At 31.2% G+C, this 19791-nt stretch overlaps 1 protein-coding gene across 2 annotated transcripts in view; it reads left to right on the plus strand.

Moving 5' to 3' along the window:
* The first annotated feature begins 417 nt into the window (after positions 1 to 417).
* Positions 418 to 19791, plus strand: part of MS3_00004756 (uncharacterized protein) — a 143105-nt gene continuing 123731 nt past the window's right edge. Inside the window, exons 1-6 of one of the 2 annotated variants that reach the window (XM_051212723.1) lie at positions 418 to 1308; positions 1353 to 1452; positions 2909 to 3113; positions 3153 to 3402; positions 6419 to 7264; positions 8149 to 9018. In XM_051212723.1, the coding sequence (XP_051073385.1) occupies positions 6578 to 7264; positions 8149 to 8250 (789 nt within the window). In that variant the 5' untranslated portion in view covers positions 418 to 1308; positions 1353 to 1452; positions 2909 to 3113; positions 3153 to 3402; positions 6419 to 6577 and the 3' untranslated portion in view covers positions 8251 to 9018. Of the gene's footprint in view, positions 1453 to 2908; positions 3114 to 3152; positions 3403 to 6418; positions 7265 to 8148; positions 9019 to 19791 lie in introns of those variants that run through there. The other variant, XM_051212722.1, reaches the window with a different exon arrangement.

The following is a 19791-nucleotide window of genomic DNA, read 5'->3' on the forward strand; positions in this document are numbered from 1 at the left end:
CCCTTCACTATCCAAAGTTGGGGTTTACCTCATGATGTTGTACTGTGATTTCTTCAATGTGTGTTCTATCCATTTGCAATGTCCTTTCCTAAGTTCTTCTTCCAAAATCTGGTTTATTCTCTCCTACATAAGCTATTGCTGATGGCATTCGACCAACTGATATTGGGTACCTTGCTCAATCAAATGTTTACAAATACCTGTACTTTTTTGTTGATGGTTGTGATAGTTGTCGAAGTTTCAGCTTCGTACAGTAAGACTGTTTTGACGTTCGTATTAAAGATACTGATTTTGGTATTGGCTGACAGTTGTTTTGAGTTTCATATGTTCTTCGACTATAGAAATGCTGCCCTTGCTTTGCCAATCTTGCATCACTGGTTTCCAGGGTTAATTATAAATCCATTTGCTTTTCTATTGAATGTTGCCAATCACTTCTGGCAATTTATAAAGACGTATTACTTAAATTCAAGTATGTAATTATTTATTTACATTACTTTTTCTTCAAGATTCTCGGTACCTGTACGTTTGTATAACAGAGCATAACTGTTCTATTAAGATGTAAGAGCCTGGATAGAACCTGTCTTACTTGAATACTAGTGTGATGATAAGTTGCTCTTTTGTAGGATATATATACAGATGTAAATTAAACCAGCAACTTAGCGGTCTGAGCACGCGGCTTTAAAACAGTGATTCATAACTTTACACCCCAATCACTCTTCTGTGGTTAAATTGAAGTTTTTGATCAGATAAAGTAACTTGAGTGAATGGTTTTATCTAATTACCTTATTTTCGGTAAGTATTTACTTTGGAGCTCTAAACCTTAAAAACCTTAAACCTTAATACGAGAGAATTAACGTCAATTAGATAGTTTAGTCGATATAAAAACATTTAATTTTTACACATACTTGTTGATTCATCAAAAGAGGTACTGTTATACCTTACCAGTTACTACTCAAGCTGAGATACAAATTGATTCACGTAAATAAACAAGGTTTATCTTGCTAAAACCAATTCTAAATGCCAGACAACACATTTGGCACAATCTATTACTTTTGATAAATCATACAATTAAACGTAACTATGGTGAATATGTTTGTTAAATGTTCCGCTAATAATACTAACAAGTCTTTTGAACATGTTATTTTGTAAGGTTATTGTTATAACAAATATGACAATGTTTAGCTAAAAAAAACTTTTTTTTAAAAGAATCGGTAGAAAATGCACTCCGTACGAACACAATTTTAGAGAGCAACTGGCATCTGAGACGTTCTATAAACAATACGATACTTTATTAAGCTGATGTATTTGCACGTACTAATAAAAGTTTTAATGAATTGTGTAAATTAATTTTTCAGTAAAATATTGGTTAGAAATGAAACAGTTTTAAGACTTCAGATACTTGAAATTGTGGTAAAATATAATCCATAGATCCTTTATCCACAAGCTTTTATTATGGTAAGTAATATTTATCCTATGTATTACTTCTAAAATTCAAATTATAGATCAAATACCACTCGCAGTTTAGCTTTTCTCTATTTATGTCGACTAAAAATCTTTTTCTGACTTCGTTTGGTAATATGAACTTTAACAAACAACCGTTTATTAATAAAGTACACATATTTACATATATGGCATTATTATCAAGTATAACCCTTATCTTGGTTGGTTTATATGTAACCTTCCCGAGTTGTAAGACTGAATCTCTAATAGAAATTTACGTTGCCTTAGTATCCAAAGTGCTTTTTGATAGTCAAAACAGGTTTTACTGTCTACTTCTTAATATCATACACAGTCGTGTAGTTACTGAATCTTGTTCTGAACCAAGTTATATAAAAATGCTTCTTTGCTTAAATCATCATAATGTCAAAGAGCAAAAAATAAATATTGTAAGTAGTCTAACCAAACGCTGTTATAATGCTGTAGTTGAATGGATGTTGTAGTAAAAATTTTGTCAAACCAAATTTAAAGTAATTCACAACTTTTCGTATCTAATCAAAAGTTATTTGAAAAAGTACTTCTCATCATGAACTCGTACCATTGTTCAAACCACTTAAATCTATAAAGAATTAGACAGCTGTTGAGTTTTAGTTTACCACTCTTCAAAATCGAGGGTCTGTAGCAAAGTTACATGTGAAATTCTTATAAAATTATTATAGCATGAAACTTATCGCGTAATGCATGACAAGTCCTTCCCGAACAGTAACTTTTATAAATAGAACTATGAACAAATACGATAAGATACTCGTTAATGATAAGAGTTGATCCAAACTAATATATTATTGACTGATTGAACTAATGAATATCATTTCACCCGATAAGTACTGCAAGCGCAAAATTAAAACATTTTTTATCACAAGTATTTTCTAACTTATTGAGATTACTATTTATGGAATGGACTACATGCAGACATTAATTATTACAAAAAGTACAGACATAATTAGCTTGTAAAATATATATACATTTATAATGATTTTACAGTCGTAAACTATGCAACTTACCATGGAAAAGTACTCTTCCTTTTTGAAGTATAAATATTAGTTATATAACCCAAAAGGAAAATAACCGTAGCCTTATACATGTATTTAATACATGAAATGTAGTTGATGCCTGTCACAAAACAGGTTGTTTCATTAATTTAATTTGAATTAGTTAACAAAAAATTAGATAAATGGCTATATGCTTAATGAATTATACATACTGTAAAAAATAAACTATATAATATCTATGACCTGTAAATCCTGTGATGGTTTATAGGATAAATCAAAGCAAAAATACAATAAACACAAAGAATATGTTTTAAATTTTGGAAAATGAATTTTTTCTAGGCTTGGTAACTACATTTTGTCAGAGTGCTACACACTCAGCCCATTGACTTACCACAGCTTTTTATTCTTATTTATATTCAACAAAGTTTTATGAAGCGCTGTCTTCGTTCATGATCAATTACACAGTCGTCTGTTATGGCAGTCGATAAGTTATTACTTAAGCTGAAGTGTCTGGGATATCTTGTAATTGTGGTTGTGGTAAAATTGTTTCCAATTAGTTCAAATGATTTCACGGTAGTTGTATGGCATGCCATTCAGAACTTAAATAAAGAAAATAGAATAACCCTCTGGGTAAATGGAATACTTTTTCATAAACGTTTTTCCCGTTAGAATATTAAGAACGTTTCCAGCTTATCGTTGAGAAAAAATATATACCGAAGTAATAAAATGAATCGACTACTTCACTTGAATTTGTAGCCGCATCAACACTGGTAGGTCGACGTCCAACAGAATCTCGGCATGAATGAAGAAAACTCATCTCTCTTTTTAATGCCTATCAAGAGACAAGAATGCTGCTGAGCAATCTGCTTTCTATTATTATATGGCTCTCGAAGACGACTTATGAAACAAGAAGACACAAGTAGGTTTCAAATATTTGGTCATGGGTGTTTATTAAACATTCATCCCCCTATGGTGGAACTACTGAGTAAGCGATACTAAGGTTTCGAAAAGCGTTATAGGTAATATGGACTAGTTCGTCAACGATAATAGTAATTTTCATCGACTGAGGTGACTGAGACTTGTACTAAATATGTTTAATCACTGTCTACTTCAATGTTCAACGTTGTGCGACTTAAGGGCAGGTTGGGAAGCTAGCGGTTATCAAATAATGACATGGGATCAGTTCGTGAAGTCGCTATTTGTTGGTCATAGCCACGTAGAGTAATTCGGACTCCTCGTTTATGCCTGTTTAATACTCGTAATGTTTCGCATGTACTAGAAACCTCATCACTTTGTTTCAATCTTAACGCCAGACGACTGACATATGTACTAAGTATACTCAATATCTAACCAATAGTTCAAACTTTGTCGAAAGTTGTGATGTACTTTGATTATATTGCCTTTAAGTTAAGCTATGTCACAATCAATGCAAATACTCGACACCCATCCTCTATCAGATGATATTCTTGTTAACTAACTGCTCTTCTTGCGTTGGTCCTTGGCTTTTAGTCACACTTAGCATCATAATTCCTTTTAAGTATTTATTTCCTTCTTTATGTTGTTGAATCTCTTCCCATTTACCAATGTAAAGCAAGACAACTTGAATTAGTTCAAACTTTATATGTTTCTAAATAGCTTTGATTTTGTCTGACTGTTTTTATCCTAATAATGCAGTTTCATTTAAATATTGTCTAATTAAAATATTCCTTTTATCCTTTTAGTATATCCCTCAGGTTTTCTAGTCCCTTTTTTTAGAGTAGAATAATCGCCATTATTTATATGATTTACGAGTAATGAAGTTAACGGCCAAAAATGGTTTCGATTTCTATGGAGTATATATATATGAAAGTTTATGTATAGAAGTTCGTTCAGCCCCCAAAATTTCCTTCTTTACTTTTAGTCTTCTTGCTCAGTAGCCGTTTTGGATTAATGCATAGGAAGTTCGTGTATTAGTATAAGTCTCGGACATCGTGCGTCATAAAAAACCCGATCCATTTTCAGTTGATTTTTGTTCCCAATACAATTGTCATTATAATTGGTTAATTCCGCATATTTTATGCCAGATAAATTAAATTCTTAATGAGTTTATGGAATATTATCTTCGTGAAAATAAACCAGTATTTTTCGTAAAAATACTGTACTTTTTAAAATCCTATAGTAAAAATTGAATTTCAGGTCATATTGATCAACCGAAAACTGGCACATTTCCCACATTTAACCTCTTAAATATAAACCTTTCTTGACTAAAACTCTAATGCACATATTTTTTTTAAAATGGCTTAAGTCTTAAAAGGAGATTTAATAAAAAGGAAGACAGTTTCATTCATTATTGATGAATTAGTGAAAGTTTAGTTTAGAATAAAAAACGAACACGATTAAACAGATATGTCTGATTTTCTTTTATTCATTTAACTTTCAAACGATAACATACACAAATACCCATGTCCACATGTAACTAATTTACACTTAAAAGTTTATTCTTCTCTTTTCTTTTTATTGACAATAAAATGTTTAAGAAAAGTTTTAACATCCTCTTTCTTTTTCTTCTTCTTCTTCTTCGTATTATTATTATTTTCCATTTTGTGTATATTTTAAACAATTTTTCTCGGTCAAAGGCCTTTAATTTGAACACTTTCTATCCTATCAATAATTAAGTGTTCTACATTTTCCCTCTATAAATTCACATATATATGAATATGTATACATACGACTAAACATGCATCATATTATTATCCTTTTCTATTTTGTTATACACTTGAAGATAATAATAAATTATTTTTTGTGAATAAAACATAATTCATAATGAAAGAGTCTCTATCTCTTAACTGTTTAGATTATATTATAAATATATTATTCAGATGTTAAAAATGTTTAAAAAAAACTTCCCAAACACTGAATATTGTTGTAGCATAGATATTTTGTCTGATTAATTAAAATTATAATAAAAGAAATTGTAAGTTTTAATAATATAATTTAACTGAATTTGTTGAGAATGAAAATAGATATAGCTATAGCTATAGTTAACATGCATCATACTTCAATTGGTTAACTACCATATGTAAAGTTCAGTAGTAACATTTTGAATTACTCATCTAAACACCACAAATTCAATTGACTAAGAGTTTCTTTAAAGTTTCAGAAATATTTTAATAATCAGTTGTAACAGTTATAAAATATTGATTTAGGTTTCCTCGGTATAAATACGTTATACTATTCGTACTAGTTTTTTTAGAATGGACGGATTGTGGTTGGCAGTGAAATACAGAATACACGTTTTGTATTATTTAGGGATCACCATTCGGGTGTACCTAAACTACAGTAGTGGTTTTCACACTAAAACACTAACCTAGTACCTTTCAATACCAATAAAGGCACAAATTGAACCCGTATCAATCATTTTTGCACTAATTGCTTCTTTGATATTCTAGATATTAGTTACTTACTTACTTACGCCTGTTACTCTCAGTGGAGAATAGGCCACCGACTAGTATTATCCAACCCACTCTTTCCTGGGCCTTCCTTTCTAGTTCTATCCAGTTGTTATTCATTCTTCTCATTTCTGTCCCCATTCCTCGGTGTAATGTGTTCTTTGGTCTTCCTCTTTTCCTTCGGCCTTGTGGATTCCAAGTGAGAGCTTTCCTTGTGACGCACTTGGGTGCTTTCCTCAAGGTGTGGATATTATGCTTCCGCTTTTATTACTTTACGTCAATCCGTAAACAGTTACAAATCAAATAAATACCAGGGGTAAGTATATAATGTTTTTGTGTGTAGGAAGTTTCCTGTCTATAAACTTAGAGTTTGAATTCGACATACGCCTGGGCATCTTTCATATACCACTAAATAAAATTTAACCTCATATTTTGTGAGTCAGAATTGGTGGTTTGATCTTCCTGATCAACCATTATTCAAGTCTGTATATCTTTTTTACATTTTAGAAAGTGACACCATTCAACATGTATGCAATACTCTCATCACTGTTTCTCGGTCAAAACATGGTTCGAATGGCTTTAAAAACCACTGACTTATTTTACTATTTCCTACGAGAATGTGAAGATATTTGAGATCATGTTTATTTTTAAATTTCAGTCTCAACAATGTTAAGTAAATCGTCAACTTTTCATGTTTCAACGCGACACGTCTATGAGCATGAATTAAAGCACCTTCCATATCACCAAAGTCAAAACCATCGATCACAGAAACAGTCAAAGGTCGATGATCCAACTCCCCATTCAAATCAATACACTAAACATAATCAGCGTCAAGTTTTAAATTCGAATATGTTCCGATCGGAAATCATGTTTAATTCTAAAGTAAGTAGATCACTACATATTGATGTTAATACTATTACTAACAATAATGTAAGCAGTATCTCACCTACAAATTCATGTTTTACTATTTCTTCAAATGATAATCATATCGCTTGTAAATTAAACGATATTAGTGATACTGATGAAGAGATCATTGATGATAATGACTCTGACAATGATATTGATGATGATAGTTTCTATAATAAAGATGAAGTCGATGAATTATTCTTTTTCATACCAACTGTATCTTCTAATGAGGTAAAGTATGGGAATCAATTAAAACAGCACCAATCTATTCCATTCACACAAAACACAAATCGTATACATAAATTGTACGATGATTCACTCAATTTACAAGTTTCACCAAAACTTCCAAGTTTAAAAGAACGTATAACTCGTACACAAAACATCTGGTGTCTACCAAATTTAAGTAGGATAGAATCCGAAAAATTATTGGAGTTTGCTGAAATTGGAGTAAGTATAATTTTATCATTAGTATTTTTCTATTAATAATTAAAATGATAATCTAAAGTTCTTGATTCCTTTCTAAATAATATGAATTTCAGGAAACTATTAAAAATCAATAAATAGTGAATACAGATTAAACACTGGTATAGTGTGCTTAAATAATATACATTTTAAAACTTATCAGTTATAAAATATTTACTAAGTTTTTCTTAGGAGAACTGAAAACGACAGATTTCATTTACAAGTATAAATACTGTAAGCTTTAAATTAATCTCAAGTTTAGATAAAATAGTTGTCTAGTATTGTTTGCTTAATAATAATTATAAGAAGAAGAAGAAATTTCGAAGTATTTACACTTGGTACAGTTAAAATAAGTTTGGAAGTATTATCACAATAATTTTTATACCTGCAATTCCCGTATTCAACGGATTAGTAGGTATTTAATTTTGTGCAAACCTAACATATAGGAAGTAATATTATAGATTAATTACTATTGTAATGAACAGAACACGGGTGGGGATAATCGAATTATATTTAGAACAAAATTACAGAGTTACTTGGTGAAATAGAAGAACCATACTATAATACTTAATTTGCAAAATGTTCAATAATTGTCTCGAACTTTGTTGTTCTTGCATTTCCACACTAATTGCTTTCTATTCCCGCTCTTCCTTTCTTGATCTTTCCCATCTTCTGCTGCCAGACATTACATTCCTGACTCGCGTCATATACTATTCATATCAATATAAGTAGTACGCACCACACTATTGCTACCAATATTATCATTACTATTATTATCATTATTATTATTTATATTATAATAGTAATTAATTAGTATTTTTTAGTCAGTTAATAAGAAACAATTAAATTTTGATTTATTTAACGTATAGAAACATATGAAGATAGAATTATCATGTTATTATTTGGAAGGAACTGTAAAAATAACTTATCCAATTTCGGGAGACAGTAGAAAGTTTTTTTGGATTAACTAGTTTTAAAGAGATGGAAATTTAAGCTCTGGATATTTCATTTTGGCCAACTATTTTGGAATCTTTTCTTTATTAGAAATAAAATTTAGGTGAATCATTCCAGTATTTTGTTCTTTGATTTTCCATATTTTTAAAGGTTCTTTTCTAACAACCATAGCAATTGGATTAAAGTACTCACTTTTATGATAAAAAATATATGTTTTTGTTACAGCCAATCATAAAAACTGATTCACTAGGAGTTTTAGTTTGATTTGGTGTTAGTTTTTGTTTAGTGACCATAATAGAGATAAGAGGCCTTGTTTGAATGAAAATTTATAGTTCTGTTCTATTGCTGTCAATGATTCGACTGCGCGAAAGATCGCTTTTTCAGATCCATTGAGATAGATTTGGGAGATAATTGCCCCTACACCATAATTCTAAACAGCTGAGGCAATGGCATTAGGTAAGGATGGATCGTATTAAGTAAAATATTGGGAGATTGGAGTTCCTTTATTTTACCGAAAGCTGATTGATAATCTTTATACCGATTCCGTCTTGTAATTCCCATCAACTAATAACTCAAAGGAACGCATTATAGCCTATTCTCTTAATTAATATCCCGAAATATTATTATCATGCTGAAATGATTGACTAATAATTCAGTTTTTAACACGAAGTGATATTTTCACTTAGGTTTATTACAACCTTATTCACTTATATTGTTTTCTAAGATTTAAAAACAGCCACATTTTTAGGCTGTTCATGTCACAACACATTTGTTTAATAAATTCATTGTCTTTCTTAACATAACATGAATTATGTGTAAACCACTGACCTTATTTACGTGCTGTGTATAAATGTAGATCAACTGGAGAATATGATGTTTTTACTCATTTATTTATCGATAATGGAGTTATAATCAGGATGTTGTTAAGAGATTCACTTCTGCTTAATACATATTGATAATGTTGGAATTAGTTGACCGACTCAGAGAGATTAAATATTCAGAGGTAGAGCTCCTAACTGCTTTCCTATCACCCTTCTAAAACCGCACTATCTGCTTTTGTGGGGTAAGGTAAACAAGTCGTGATTAGCTCTTGCGTTCAATATGGATACAAGAATATATTCCGCTATGATTTTACATGGGTGAGAGGAAAGCGGTTACGCGTTCTATTATTGGATGAAAATAATAATTTAGTTATGATATAATAATTGCGTTGATCAACTTTCTTTGTGTAACAACTTAAAGGGATAAATAAGAGAGACTGATGATATTCATTTATTATACTAGAATTTCTATTCATAAAATTAAAATAATGAAATTCCAAATAAATAAATGGATTATTGTATCCACTTTTCACCACTAAGGCTAAAATATATCCTTCATTTTACCAGTATAGGAAGGCTGTTTCGTGGAGATCGTAGGATTTTCATGGATTAAATCGCTAAGTGATCTGAGCTAGGTTTCCATTAAGAGCCACGAAGCACTGGGCAGCCGCTTCCTCTTAATATAAAACTTCTCAGAAAAGTGCATAAATGATCCCGCCACTTGAGATTGAATCCTAAACTTTTGGTCTCACACACGAACCCTCAACATTTGAACTAATTAGCCGATATCTATCGATATTCATGTCTAACTTCAATTGTTTCACGATATTGGTGAATAACTGTCTCACATCCGACAGAGTTGAACGCCACTGATTGCCACTTCTCACTAGCTTTCGAATGGTGATATATCTACGATCATTTCATGGTTTAAACTGTAAAAATATCTTGAAGTGTCCGAAAAGTGTTTTAAATGTCTTGTAACTAATTGGTATCTTAAGAAAATTCCCAAAAAATCTAGAGGTCAATCTATTTGTGTTTGTCCCTTATCAGATTTATCAGGTATTCTGTAAAATCTCTTTTCCAAGAGCTTCTAGAACAACAAGATTACCAGTTCACATAAATACTCTTTGATTTCTGTAAACAATACTAATCTTCTATATCTTGCCTCGTAAGGAGTTCGAGTGTCAAAGATTCCAGAAATCTGCAGGTAGATTTTTAGGTCAGTGTCTCGAGCACTCAGTCTACTGTACACGCTCACTACTTAAAAATTTGTAGATCGAATGAAACAAATCTCCAGTGCTCTTTGGCTGTCAATGGGTATCTAGCTGAATTCACTCATTAATGCAGACTAACTGTACAAGTAAAGTAGATCTGTATTTTTAGAAACCTTGTTTCAATATAAGAACTTAATGAAATGAGATATAGTTTATTCTTGACATTTACGAGACATACTACTGATATAATGGAATCATGATATTAACTAAAACAAATTTAGATTTCTGTTTGAAAACCCTCATGACATTAAAACCTACAGATAAAAGAACGGCGAACATTTTTTCGATCAGTGATTGAATAAAATATCGAAGTTTAAGGGAATTAAATTTTATAACGTACAACATATTGGTTTCAGGTCGTTAGTACTAAAATTTTATCATCATAAGTAGATGAACAGTGGCTAGCAATGGAATCCGGGACGTGGGTTTCATCCTATTAGGGACTCGTCAGATGAAGGTTGACGTTTACTCTGAGACTAGGACCCAGTACTGTTTGCTTCAAATGCCATCGGGTTATCCACTGAGATGAAGGTACATACAGCTAATGAGCCCCAAATGGGACGAAATACTCGTCCTGGATTCCACTACTAGCCATCATCCATCTCTGCTTATAATGCTTGTGACTTAAGGTAAAATCGAGGCCATCCGAGCAGGATGCACATGTGCCAATAAGAGATTGATCAATTGCGGTCCTAAACATCAATGGGAAGATTCAAAAACTAATACAAAAATGAATTTTATGGTCGTTTTATGATCATTGGAACGATTAGTGTTTAATTTACACTGGAATCATATTGCAGTCCAAACAGAATTGTGAGATTATTAGTCAAACCAGATGTAGGTAACACAGGCTGATAAAAATAATGGTGGTGAAGACAATTCAGTAAAAAAATATCCTCCACGATTATACCATTCACTCAGTCTTTAGAATCTCGTTTATAGCAATTTAACAAATAAAGTAGTCTGCTGGAGGAAGGAAAGAGGATTTTTTATTTCAAATATCAAGAAGAGAGCTGTGTACCGATCAAGACAATGAGAATTATACGGTTCATTATAAAGATTTATGCACAGAAAACTGACTTGAAATGGCTAGTATAAGAGTTTTAAAGCCGAGTCACAAGTTAAATGTGATGTGAGATTTAATGATTTAACGACTGAATTGGATAGTTTGTAAACTCAATTACCATTGTAATAAATATAGTCTGTCAATCTACACTTTTACTTATCATCATCAAATGACAATAATGGCGATGATAAACCTTATTTTCTAAAAGTTTTGTTTATCAGTTTTGTCCAATGATCCAAATCAATTGCAAAATTATATGTGCAAATATGTAATTCATGCCTAGTAAAAATAAATACATGAACAATGTTTTATTGTAGACAGGAAGTCTATAATGATATGAAAAATTGATTAAAAATGTATTCGTAAATAATAGTTGTGTTTACTGAAATATTCTGTTAAACTTTGTACACAATTTGAATGGTGTATCAAAACCATAAAAAACTGTTACAATACTTAACTGATTTAATTAACGTTTCATCTGATTCAGTTCAACGGAATAGAAATACGGTACTTCTGTAGGGTACGTTACATACAGGGATGTTTATTAGTAGTGTGACTGAATGTGGTGTAAAAGTTGCAACAATTGTGATGACTTTCAGTGTATCAGAAGTATGGATTTGGCAGAAACACTTAGAGATCAAACGTGAAGACAGTTCGGATGGTAGAAAACACTGAAAGATGCAAGTGGACGACCAACGGCTATGTATATGCATAATGTAAATACATTGCAACTTCTCTCAATAAAAAAGACATTATTCCTACCTATTACCGTGTTTGATACTTCAACTAATAATCGATAACTTTCGTCTATATAGTAGTTAAATGGATGACACTTTTATTTGTGACTAAAACATCAACCTCAATATTATCCTGAATAGGTTCGGTAATTGTGATCAGTTAGTGATTTAATATATGAGTAATTCTTTGAGGACACTGCCCTACTAGAACTATTTACACTTTTAAACAATTATGGCAAGGTGGGAGAGGTCGGACCAAAAACTTATGCATTGTAGAGGCTTTGGTAACTTAGCACTTCAGGTTTAGATTTTGTGAGTGTGAGCAACATGTGCAATCTTTCATTCTTCCAAGAACCTAAAACTTCTTCTGGTATGTTTCCCTCTGGTTTTTATCATTTTGTTTCACATTTTAATCAGTAACCAGTTATTATTATTCCCTTACAACCTTGCATTATCGCTATCGGATGGTTGTTATTACCTCCATGCTTTTCAATTTTTCATATCTCTCAAGTGAACAGTTATTTCTCTTATCTTCGACCAACAAATTCTTTTCACTTTTCTATTTTTTTAAAAACCGCAAGATCATTATACAAACTTATTTTGAAGTCTCCAAACAGTATATGATTTAATCTCCTTTTCTTCCGCAAACTCATATATTTGTTAAATCATTATAAGTATGATGATACAGATATAGTAGATGATATTAAAAGTTCCTTCCCTGTACAACTTTTATCTTTTACTACCTAAATGATTATAGATGTCGGAAAGTTTCTGTCAAGTCTTCTAATATTCTGATCAGCTAAAAGATTTCAACTGAAATGGTTCATCTCATTATTGAACTTCTAAACAGAAGAAATAATGATGATCATGTCTGAAATTTCGCAAACTATCATAATTACTTGGATAGATAGCGTAAAAATACAATATACACAAGTAAACACGAATAAACAAGACACGTTTTACTTAATTAATCAATACTACACTCATAAGAAACATTAACTAGATAATATTTAAATGTTAGCATTATTAGAATGTAAATTTGTTGATTTATTAGTAGTTAAGTTGCAATTATAATTAGCTTATCAGCGGTCGTACAAAGTTGAACTTCAAAAATAATGAGATAATACTAAGTAATAAATCAGAAACATTAAAATGTCAATCACTGATATTTTTCAACTATTACAAGGTCAAATTAATATTAGTCATCGTCACTGAATCGATCCTTCTTGATTAACTGTTAAAAACCAATAAGAATTACCATAGCTGATTTATCGTAGTTTGGGACCCTACATCAGTGCTTATTCATGATCTTATCAGGAATTATAAACCTGACTGGATCATGGTATTCACAGATCTCTGCTCTTAAAAGCTTCACTAGCTTAAGTTATTCCATAAAGAAGATCTCGAAATCGGGTTAAGCTTGACAATCAACCAAATAGATAATGCAAGTTAATTGATATGTACACATTCCCTATTTGACTAAGTAATATCAGTTTATGCTAACTGTTGAATTCTTCAAAATAATCTTATCTCAATAGTACTTTGCTATTAAAAGGGTTAAAATAAAAATCAAATATTTAACGTTATGAAACTCAAACAAAATATGCCCAATTATTATTTATTAAATGTAAAACATAAACAAATTACTACCCATATTTTAAAATTAGAATAGTCCAACCACTGCTATATTTAAACAATGAATAAAGTTCAGTTGTTACCAGAGTATTAATTTAAAGGTGAAACAATATGTAAAAATAATGAACATATTCTAAAGTCTACAAACTTGATCAATTTTCATAGCAGTCAATGTTGAATATGAATTTGTTTTGTTTATAAATACCAGTTTCCAAACAGTGATAAGTAGTTTAATGAATACAGTTTTTCTCATTATAAATTTTCTAAATTTGATACTTATACTAGTTAACGTTTTCTAGTCAAAATACTTATTGGGTTCAGAGGTTAAAGAGTTTCTCACTGTGAAGATATTTCACTTTTTCACATGAATACTTATTGTTAAGGACCATTACTCAAATATAGTTAGGTTATTTGTAGTAAGATGTTGAAAATTAACAAGTACATGTGATATGTAGTTATTTAGACTAACCGCCTTTTTGAAATGTAATTACTCGAATATGACCAATACTTAGGAATAAAGCGACCTTAGTTTATACTCAGTATACATTAGTCACTATCTTAATACCTTACTGATGCTGTCTCTAACTTTGATTCTGAATGATGCAGTCCTAGTCCCACGGAGAACATCAAATTGTTTAGAACGTAGAACTAGGATTTCCTGCCAATTGCCAAAATCGACCAAACACCAAAATATATTTGCACGCAGTCAGATCACTTAAACTAATGGGTAGCTCTAAGAATTAGATACTGGTAGCTACTCAGTGATTACTGGTTGTAGTTTATTAAGTATTTTTTAGGGTCATCTAGTTGACAGTTATCACAACAACCAAGCTTAAATTAGGTAAGGTTTTCAGAAATATATATACACGAAAACTCAGTGTGGACCAATTGATTTTAGTGATTTTAGTGACAAAATCCTCAATCAGAACATTGATTCCTATGACATTGTCCCTGTGCTAAACCAGTGTTGCGTCAAAAAGTACTAGCAACTTTGAGTTTACTCTGAGTCCTTGTTGGTCTTCTGTATAATAACTTCTCGCCTAGTCCGGCCCGTTCAGTTCAGAACACAAATATCTGCCTCCATTGTGTTAATCGTGTATTTCAACCATACATAGTTTATATACAAGCAAACCAGACATCACACCATAAAATAGAAAAGAACAGTTATACAAGATCAAGTCAAAAGTGGCTATGAGTGTGAAATACTGTAACTAATAGATTGAGAATAACTTAAGAATAGTGAATCGTTTAATAATAGTCAATAGGTCAACTGAATAACATAATTATCAAATTTGAACACTGAATATTTTTATTGTTGGAATATTGAACTGACCTTGTCGTTGTTGAACAGTTGAGTCATACATAAACAAATCAAAAATATTTATTTTCAAATAACTCATGTTTTATGTGCAAGAGTCTGTAAAATCTCATTGTTGGTATTAACGATTGAACTTTGAAAAACTTTCGTTGTCATTTATGATTCCCGAAAGGCTTTCCTCTGTATAGTGGATTTCGATTGTGGAATCATAAAAGCGTGTTTCATCCCATTTGAAATTCGTCAGCTGAATATACCTAAACCCCAATGTCAATGTTCACAGTGCGGTACATCCATCTGACCAGTACCAAATAGGATTGAACAGACGTCGTGGATTGCGTTGTTAGTTACAGTTCAAATGCATTAAAACTCAAGTTATAGTTACATTTCATTTCCAAATCAGTCGAATGAATCTAAATAGCTGTCAAGAAAAACATCACCATTGCACTGTTGTCTGAGTTTACTTATAATATGTGGCTTTCTAAATATTATTCATAAATTTTCAGTCGTTTGATTTAATTTTTTTTGTAAAATATCAAGTAAATCATCATAAATGACACCTAACCTTATGCTCTTTATCACCATTACCGCTGATTATGAACTCTTAACTAATTTACCTACCATATATATTTTTGAACTTGGTTAAACCTTTTTTTATTCCATGCCAATCATCCGGCTGATTTAAGGAAATTTACAGAATTCATGAGTGAATGCACTTTATTTCTACCATATTGACTGATACACAACAACTTATTTGATCATAACAACATTGAAATTTAAAATCACCTGTTTATTGGAATCTCTTATAAACAATATTCAAGCATATGTATTTGTGCATAGAATGAAATCAAATCAAGGTCAGCAGTGATGTTTTAAATATAAAGTAGTCAATAAACTGCTTTCACTAAGTATACTTTAAATGATAGGGTAAACATACACCTTTAGACTGGTACACTACTTCTTATAAATAGCATGAATAATTTTGTCCAAATGTTTGATTGCTTGATGATAAATGTCTTGTACAAAGTTCCATTATTCTTTTTACTACTGTATTCCGTAGTTAGATGTAATAAAAAATAACTACAAATGAGGTGAATAGACATCGAAATTACTATTGCGAGTATTACAATAAAAAATGATCAGGTTATTGAGGAAATTTATAAAATGAATGGTTATTTAAAGTTTAAATTCATAAATGAGAGCTAGGATGTTACAGGTTCTGTGTTAGAAATTCATCGCCTTCTTGTCGTCAGTTAACAAATCTATAACCAAAAATAAATATTCGATAAGTAATAGATTTTGTTCTGTGAACCATTTTACGTGAGAAATGACAATAATAATGACAAAATTGATGGTAATGAAACCCATAGTTCATTTGACCGGTTGATCCAGTTGAAACATCAAGACAATAATTATCTAGTCTTTACATCATTCTCTACTGACCTGCACATATGTATGTATTTAAGTATATTGTCTGAGATGTTTAGTGTATTTAAGTGTGTTGCTAAATACACTGAATAGATAATTAATTAGCACAATCATAAATTTACAGAATACATCAAAATTGCGATCACACTGATTCGTTAAATAAACCTGTGAACTGAATTATCTATTCAAGAAAACCTGATGTAAACCATTTTTAAGGTACAGCGTGTTTCGTTAACCACAAAGTAGTCTAATGTGAAGTGTTTAGTATATTCTTTGTAACATTTTCATAATGTTATATATAACAGATCATATTTGCTACTTGATCAGTCTCTGTTGACATATGTACGCCGATGCTAATTGAATATACAAGTGTTCTTTTTGATTTATTTTGCCCTGCGTGAGACTCATCACCTTATCGCTTCAAATCTAAATGGGTTACTCAAAAATGTACCGAAATGTATCTGCTTTGTTATAATTTAATCATCGTCTTTCATTTCTATAAAAATAGTACATCAGGTGACTGCCTATGAGACTATGATATGAGGTTGACTAAGAATTACTTACCTGAAGCAAATTAATAAGGCAAAGCTCAGGTGAATTGACATTAGAAGACAAAGCTGACCGATTATTTGTAATTTAAACTAATGATTAGTACTAGAATCCAGAACATACCGTTTTATACATATATTGTAATTCCTAGCCGAATGTATCAAAGAATCGGATTCAGTTCTGTCTGCTCTGATAACATGGAGGCTATCTAATAGGATTGAGGTAGCTAATCGATTGGTTTGTATGTGTATAATTATCAAACTTTTTAGCTAGAAACCGACAGTTCCATTTCACGCAAGTATAAATAAGTTTTCTACGAGTAAAAAATCGTAACAGATCTACAATAAATTTAATGTAGCGATTATGAATGTACACCAGCACGGCAGATTTACCTACATTGTTGTTGACAAATACATTCATAACAACCATCAACATTCCATTCCCTTAACTTGTATGTTTATTCAACTGGAACACTGTGAATTGAAACTTGCTGTACTTCATACCGTTGATTCATCCCCTAAATCTTTTTTGATTATAGACCAACTGAATGAATTCTAAAAATTACGGGTTTTACAGTTTTGATTAGAATATTATTGAACATCTGTGTAGTTGTTATCATATTCAATTAAGCAGAGAAATGAAAGAATCATATTTTGTTTTTATATGAAACATAGTAAGGAGATAATGAAAATAGAATTTAAATTATGGTTCTCTTTGATATTCTGTTGCAAATAGTTTGCTATTTAAATTCATGTGCGAACATTAATATTCAAGGTTGAACAAATGTGATTAATTCACCTTTTATCATCAAAGTGAATTTATTTTCTTTTTAGTATTTTGACAAATTTTTTTTCTATGGTTAAGATCATGAATCAGTTGAAGCTAGACCACCATGGAGTCCCAAAATAGGACGAAACGGCCGTCCAGTGCTTTCAGGTTTTCCATGGTGGTCTAGGTTTAACTGACTCATGATCTTAACCATTGAAATTACTATAATATCCACAAAACCTATCTGATATTAAATTTTTTTCCTTATAATTTTTTCAGCTTCTTATTCAATTTGTGACAAGTAATTCATGGTAGTTACGTCTCTGTAATCTCTAGTAAACATTTAACATTGAAAACTTATTTACAATCCTGAAGGAAATTTTTCGTATCACACTTTTGTTAAAAAAAGGAAAAACCTAGGGATAAATCATAACTGACAGGAATTTAAACTTTATCACATGGCTCAGAATCGATCACAATGGCGTAAGTGTATACACTCTCTGTCTTCCCTTAAACTATGAGATTAAAATCGCTTCATGTCTTTCTTTTTACAAATTGATTCTTTCTTCTTGTACTATATCCTTACATAAAATATATTACACCATTGAGTTAACTGCCTCTATGAATCCGGTATTCGTCTTGATGTGCTGATGAGGTATGGCAACTTGGACCGATGCATATATGTTCCTGGTCCTACGTTGTAATTGACTGACTGAGGCTCAAGTCGAATCCTTGAGAAGTTTGTTGGTATCTAGTTATAAGAAGTTCTATATCTGAAGGAAACAATTAATCCGTGCCTTACGGTTTTTAGTGATTGTCCGACCAAAATCAGTCCATAACGCGAATTATTTCCAGGTTATCAACTAAGTTTCGTCAATCGTAAGTAATAAGTGTTAAATAGCTCAGTTGGTTCAATACATTATCATATTCTAAACAGTGTTAACTTGACAGAAGCTGGTGAAATTATATGAGCTCTAAAGATCTGAAACTAGGTCTTTGATATAGCCGGTTGACCATGGGGTCATATCATGATATTTTGCATTGTTTCTGACTTGGTTTTGCATTTAAATCAAACTATCACAAAGACTATTAACTGATGGAATTTAAAATATCTAAGTTTGACTCTTTTAAAGGATCGAGAGTTTGAGAAATATTCCGATAAACAGGTCATGTAGTCCTCATACTCTACAATATTTTGTTCCCTTCACGGTATGAAAACGTAATCCTATTACATAACGCCTATCTCCATTATATAAGATTTAAGTTAATTTTCACTAACATTTTTGATCGTACTGGCAAAATATCAGTATAAATTGCTAACAGAAATATCATCTTTTTATACATCTTAACAGCACTTCGGTTTATTAGATATTTACTCCGCAAGCAATGAAAGATGAACAAGCAGTTTTGTGAATTGATTCAAGCTAGATATACACACTTAGATGGCCGCTCAGTGATCGAGAAGTTAAGCATTTTCTCACGAGGTTAAAGATCTTAGGTTCAATTCCTGATAGTGTATTCGTACAACATTCACTACGTCGGGGTCTCATGACAGGACGAAACGGCTGTGCAGTGTTCTTAGGTTTTCAGTGGTGGCCTAGCAAAGATCATTTCATGATTTAAGCTATGAAAATTCTACAATCTTCACAAAACTGTGTACCGAAAAAGTATACTTTTTTGAAAAATAGATTGTTTATTCATCAGCATGATAGTGGGCATTTTATCTTATAAATAAAAGTATATCTCCTGAGATCGAGTGTTATGCACCAATAGTTCTGATGTTGCTCAAACTTAAATTTGTTTTCCATCAAGAATTTACAAGATTTTAATTATATGGGAAGTACTACATGAGATGAAGATCTACTTTCGCTAACATGTGACAGTGCTTTTTCTTAAAAAAATCTAGATGAATGTGAATAAAACTTTGAAAGGCCTCTTCGGTCTAATGTTGTGAAATTGTTTTCT

This window comes from Schistosoma haematobium, chromosome 1 (genome assembly GCF_000699445.3).
Source record: "Schistosoma haematobium chromosome 1, whole genome shotgun sequence".
NCBI lineage: Eukaryota > Metazoa > Platyhelminthes > Trematoda > Strigeidida > Schistosomatidae > Schistosoma > Schistosoma haematobium.